The sequence below is a fragment of the Aphelocoma coerulescens genome, chromosome 2 (genome assembly GCF_041296385.1).
Source record: "Aphelocoma coerulescens isolate FSJ_1873_10779 chromosome 2, UR_Acoe_1.0, whole genome shotgun sequence".
Lineage (NCBI taxonomy): Eukaryota > Metazoa > Chordata > Aves > Passeriformes > Corvidae > Aphelocoma > Aphelocoma coerulescens.
Window position 1 is genome coordinate 21,634,163 of NC_091015.1, and position 6,542 is coordinate 21,640,704.

At 37.7% G+C, this 6,542-nt stretch overlaps 1 protein-coding gene across 2 annotated transcripts in view; it reads left to right on the top strand.

The window, feature by feature from the left end:
* Window positions 1-4,485, top strand: part of FAM171A1 (family with sequence similarity 171 member A1) — an 88,232-nt gene extending 83,747 nt beyond the window's left edge. For both annotated transcript variants that reach the window (XM_069006742.1, XM_069006743.1), the window contains one exon: window positions 383-4,485. In XM_069006742.1, coding sequence (XP_068862843.1) covers window positions 383-2,087 — 1,705 coding nt within the window. In that variant the 3' untranslated portion in view covers window positions 2,088-4,485. The remainder of the gene's footprint in view (window positions 1-382) is intronic.
* The last annotated feature ends 2,057 nt before the right edge of the window (window positions 4,486-6,542 follow it).

Genomic DNA, 6,542 nt, shown 5'->3' on the forward strand with positions numbered 1-6,542 from the left:
AAACATGGGCATAGGTTCAAGATCTCTGTCATTGTACCTGTTACGCATTTGCAAATGATTTTTCTATTGGTGTTGTATTAAAATTAATGTTAAACTTCTATCAGCAAGTGCCTACTAATGAGTGATTTTATATTTGCCTTCACCAGACATTTACTCCAATTTGTTATTGGTACTTGAGATATTTCCCAATTGACATTAGTTATTCTTTAATTTTATCTTTGCTGCTGGGATAAGCTTTTAATTTTTAGATTATGTAATAAAAGCTCAATTCCCCTAATACTAATCACTGCTTAAAAAACTTCTGTTAAGACACACTTGCTTCTCTTATTTTTGTGTACAACAGTCATAAATGTATAACTTCTTTTGTTACTGGCTTTTGTAGAAGAAAATGTCTAAGACCACGTCAACATCATAAGAAACTGCAACTTTCGACAGCACTGGACACTTCTAAGAAGGATCAAGCAACCTCAATGTCCCATATAAATTTAATATTTTCACGTCGTGAGTCGGAATTTCCAGGTGGATTGTCCGTTGCTAGCAATGGACATGCTGAAAACTCAGGGGCAAAGGAATTAATCAGTGCTGTCCACATGGAGATGGTATCACCTACTGGGGAAGCAGATATGCATACACCTATGCTCAAACACTCCTTCAGTACTTCCCAGGAGTTTAGCTCCCGAGAGGAACTGCTCTCTGACAAGGAGAAAGACAAGAGCAGAATTTCCTTGGATGACCTGACTCCCAGTGGATCGCTAAGAAAAGACTACCACAAATCAGCAGATAGTTTTCCTCTAAAGACAAGAAAGTCTACAGAAATAGCTGAAGGCTATGAGTCCCCTATCAAAGATGAGTATAGGAGAAGTTACAATGCTATGCTCTCTCAGCCTTTATTTGAAAAGCAAGAGAGAGAAACTCAAGTATCTATGAACCATATTGCTACTGGAAGTAAATACAATATTCAGGAACAAATATACCCCACACCTTCAGCCCCTGAAAAAGAGCTGCTGGACTGCAGACCTACTGATTGTATGATGTCTCGTTCAGTTGATCACCTTGAAAGACCTACATCTTTCCCTCGACCAGGTCAGCTAATCTGCTGCAATTCTGTTGACCAAGTCAATGACAGTGTTTACAGAAAGGTTTTGCCTGCACTGGTCATCCCAGGTCATTACATGAAGCTGCCCGGAGAACACCCTTTTGTTAGCCAGCCCCTGGTTGTCCCAGCTGACCAGCAGATTGATATAGAAAGACTTCAGGCTGAGCTTCCTAACCCTCACGCACGGCTTTTTCCACACCCCGCCCAGCAGCTGCAGCCCCAGCAGTTGGCATCCCAAGCAATATCTCAGCAACATTTGCAAGATGCAGGTGCAGCTGAGTGGAGTCAGCCAAATGCTTCCATGTCTGAATCTATTTCCATTCCTGCCTCTCTTAACGATGCATCCCTGGCTCAAATGAATAGCGAAGTGCAGCTTCTTACAGAAAAGGCTTTGATGGAATTAGGAGGTGGAAAGCCATTGCCTCATCCTCGAGCATGGTTTGTTTCTCTCGATGGGCGCTCAAATGCTCACGTTAGACATTCATACATTGATCTCCAAAGAGCTGGTAGGAATGGGAGTAACGATGCCAGTTTGGACTCTGGTGTTGACATGAACGAACCGAGATCTGCCCGAAAGGGAAGAGGAGATCATCTGTCTGCACCACAGAGTCACCCCCCAGTGCAGGAGCACCAGCAGAGAGAGCGGAAGGTTTCGGATAGCACGGCTTACACACAGCTTGTGTACTTGGATGATATGGACCAAAGTGGCAGCGAGTGTGGAACAGCAGTTTGTAGCCCTGAGGACAATGCTCTCCGATGCCTCCTAGAAGGCACCAGTAAGAGAAGTGGTGTGCAGCTGCCCAGCCTGCAGGAGGAAACCAGAACTGTGGATACCAAACCAGAGCCATTAACTAGTCCTGAACACGGAACATCTGTTCAAGATGATGATGATGAAGATGAGGAGGATGAGGAAGATGACCAAGGTGAAGATAAGAAGAGTCCTTGGCAGAAACGAGAGGAAAGACCACTAATGACTTTCAATCTAAAGTGAGCTATTGTGAAAATCCACCCTTCAGTGGAGTATAAAATTGCCAAATATCCTTTCTGTGGAAGTGCTTGATATTTTTTTTCTTTTTTTCTTCTTCTTTTTTTTTATGTTGTGGAGAGAAAAGAGAAAAACAAACTGTGGTGAGCAACATTTGAAAGAACTTAAATGCATTACTGTGTAAATGTTAGAAAAGAATTAAAATCATTCCTCTGATTTAACAGCTGCCTCCAGTGAGATAGCTGAACAAAGAGTGTGATTGTTATTCCATATACTTGATATTGGTCATCCAGGATGTTGAAAATACTGACAAATTGTTTTGGTTGGTTTATGACCTCAATCTCCTTATGAATGGGAGCTGGTAAAGCTTTTGTTTTGTAGGCCAATTTTATGTTGATAATGCTACTGAAAGTATCTTAAAAGCAGGAGTTTGACACATGGTGTCCAAAATTGTGCATTATCTCAATGAAAGGCTATGCATTGCTGCTTTTAGTAATATTTTGCTTATACTATGCTTTTCTTAATTTTACAAGTTGGTTGTAAACATTTTATGTCCTTTATTATAAACTACTCAGCAATTTATTTTAATGTACAACTGCAGGAAACTTGAGTAGCATCCCTTAGCATTGAAGCCTTTTTATGAAACCAAACTGAACTTTATGTCAACTAAGATTCCTCCAATTCTGGTCCCATTTTCTCAAAGTGCCTTTTTTACAGTAACAATGAACAGTCCCTTCTTTTGCTAAGTCCTTTTAATTGACCCCATTTGAGATTTTATAAACTTCTGAACTTCTACCTTTTATTTTAAGCTGCATGCCAAGAGTCCCATTTTGTGCTGAGCATTTCTCATTTCAATACAGTGTATTCTGTAGCTATCATGTATATTGTGGATTCTGTTTAGCCAGGATAGACTTAGAAGACATTTTAAAGGGCCCAGAGTAGACAAGAAGATAGTTTCATTGACTGTATATATTGTTAGTTTCCTCTGGAATTACATGAGCTAATCATGCTCATATAAAATGGACTATTGACCGAGCAAGTGGACTGAATGTGTCTAGAAAAATTTGGGGGAAAAATAAATGTACTATCCAAAAGTGCCAGAATTAGTCTTCTGTGCTTTTTCCATACAGAGCTGCTTGGTTATCCAAAAATTATAATTGAAAATAAACTGCAAAAAGTATCTTTGTGGATTTTTTCCTCTGTTAGTGGGTATCACATTATTTAATGTTATTTAAAAAGAAAAATACTTTGGTTTCACTTTTCCTGTGCATATTTATGCTCATGTGACTTACTTTCTTTTGCAGTTCTCATGAACTTAAGTCAATACTGAAATTTAGACCCCTTTTCAGAAAATCATCCTCTGTATCTTGATAAATACATAATGATTTGCTTAAGTATCACTGAAGACTTTGGAAATGAAATCCTGGTATCACCAAAATTCCCTGTGGAGCCACACTTCCCGTGGGCCAGTTTTCTTCCTAGGATTTCTGTGGATACTCACACTTGCTGCACTCTTCTCACTTTTTCATGAATTGGGTTCAAAGAACAGGAAGTATGTGACTTCCACTCTTGTGGAATCCCTCGTAGACATTCAGTTTATCGTGTTTCATTCCATTATTTTTTTTGCAGATTAGCAGCAGTCACACTTACTAAAGTTAACAATTAAGTCATCTCCAAAGTGATATAAATGCTATACAGTTCCTATTTAATTTTTACTAGTAAGCCCCAACTCACATTCATTGCTTTATTTTCAGTAAATTTCAAGGCTTTCATAGGAAGGGAGTCTTGTAATTTCCATCTTACCGTTTGTCTTACCTGGGAACCTGATCTCTAGCCAGGAACTGAATCTCAGTTTCCTAGTTCCCAGGTCAATGCTCCTTTCCATCCACGAAGCCAGATCACCTTTTGCTTTGATTCATGTTTGAAAGTGATACATGCTGTAAAAGGAATCTAAAGTATTGTGGAGTGCATTGAATATTGAGATCACCATATTAGCAGTAAATTATGTTTTACTCATTGTGTACGTGCCAGGTCCTTTCCTGTTCTGTTTAGGAATTTTATACTGACCACCTGTGAACTGGTTTTGGGTTCTGGATTACTTATTGTCAGTTTGTGCAAGGTCACTGAACAGAAAAATGCTACTTTAAAGGAATAGTATTTATCAGATGTCAGTAAGTGCTGGTAATACAGTGTCACTTATTAATCAGAATGCTGCGTAAGTAAACATTCTGAATAAAACTTCTGCATACTAGAATTATTGTGCTATTTAATTTCAAGTTTCTGTTGTCTTAAATCTGTCATTTTTAATTACATTCTTTTTTCACATTCCTTTGCAAAGTTTCCATCATTACTATCTTGTAAAGTGAGATTGTTGCTATTAAATTGCAGTGGTTTGTTTCTTTAATTGTGTTGGTTTTATGTTCAAAACACTTCTTTTTATGATTTGATGATTTGTGGTCCTAATACAGCAAATATACTTGAACAAACACAATGTGGGTATGTTGCAAATCTTCTTTAAAATAGCATTTTTTAATTGATATGATAATTTAATTTTGCAAAATACATAGTTTATGAAATGTATTTCTCTATATCCAACACACCTGGGCCATATGCTAAATGAAACTGGAACAGAGTTAACACAGATCAGGTAACAGGCTGAGATTAGAGTGTGCCTAATCTAAAAGTCCAGTGGGTAAGTTCCATGTTTTAATTTTCAAAAACTTACTGAGGAAGATACATCAGTAAAATACAAAGAAATTTTCTTGCTTCTATATTGCAGTTGCACAGTGAAGCAAGTACCAGTAAAGCTTATAAAACACAGAGAACAAAAGTATAACTTGAATAGGTCTTGGCATCAGCAGCTCCAAGTCCATGTAGAAGATAACCTAGAAAATCAATTGTTTTCTTGTTTTATGATGGCAGATCTTAGTAGGGAAAAACTGCAAAAGTTTGTAATGACAAAGCTTACAAAAATAATGAAAATATGTTTGTCTTTAAAAAATACTAGAAACAAATCTTCAAAGTTCAGGTCCATTTATATCACAGACTTTCTGAAATGTTAGTACTGTTGGGAGTTAACACACTCATTAAGAGTCCATTCTCTTCATGGTTGTCCCTCAGCTCCCACTTTGTTCCTGCTCAAATACTTGCTTCTCAAAGCTTATTAAACTATCTGTAAAGTACCTTGACTTAATGTGATAATGACCTTTTGTTATTTGATTAAGTGCTTTGTCAGGGTACCAGCATACTAAACCCTCTGCAAATACAGGGACAAAAACTAGTTACTGCCTCAGAGCACTTGCAATCTAACATGTTACATAAATTATACAAAATTGTGGTACTGATCTAAGATGAACAGATTACAGAGGAAGGCCCAGCATTTGGAAATTGCTCATGATACTTTTCTTTGTTACTGGGAGGGCTGGGTAGCTTTAATAATTAAGCACTCTTGAAATAACCTGGCATTTTCATTTTTCTGGTCTTCATTCTGTCCATGAATGCTCATGGAGACCAATTTTATTTCACTATTCTAAACCAGTATGTTTGAAATGGGTAAGAAATCCAATGTCCTATGTAGGATTTAGCGTATAGAACAGTACAGGTATAAATGAGCAAGTGTTGGATTAGATATTTTCTCTTACTCTAGGAAGGTCTGTAGTGAACCAAAAAGGCTTTTTTTTTCTTAGCCAACAAGAATTCATCTGGGAATTAGAATTTATTACACAGTAATCAACTATCAATAGTCTGTAACTTGGAGTGTAGTAGGGTCCATGCAGTACATCCTTACTTGGTCGAAGGAGCAGTGAGCGACAGGTAGGGTTTCTCTGAATCAGTGCTGCCGTTTGAGCTCTTTAGCGTTTGAAATTCAAGTTGTGGTATCTGCCACCTGGTGGTGAACTGCTTCTCCAGACGTACTGTGTGTGAAGCACAGTTTATCATTTCAATGTAAGCACAGTTAAAAACTTCAATAACACCAGCAGGCAGTTGGCACAGGATCATCAGTTGTTTCCTGGGCCTGCTGTCTGTCCAAGTGCAGAGATCCCTGTCAGCCGAGTCTCTTTGCTGGGGGAGTATTCAGCTTACGACATCTCCATTCAAATCAAAATGCATCATCACTAATGGCTCTGTATTCTGCCTTGTGAATGGCACTTTGGGTTTAGATTAAAATAAGGTAAAAACAATTTTAACTGCTTATTGTTTCCAAAGTTGAGAAAAATAGGAGCAACTCAATTCTTGTTTTCCTGTTCCTCTGCTTACAGACAGATAAACTGGCAGGTTCAGCACTAATCTTATTCATAATGCTATCCTTACTATTATTATGCCTGTGTATATATATACATACACACACACATATATATAAACACACATATATGATTCATAATATATATAATATTATGCTATATTATATGCCATGATAGATACGTACACACACTATCTTTTCATCATACCTGCTATTTTTAT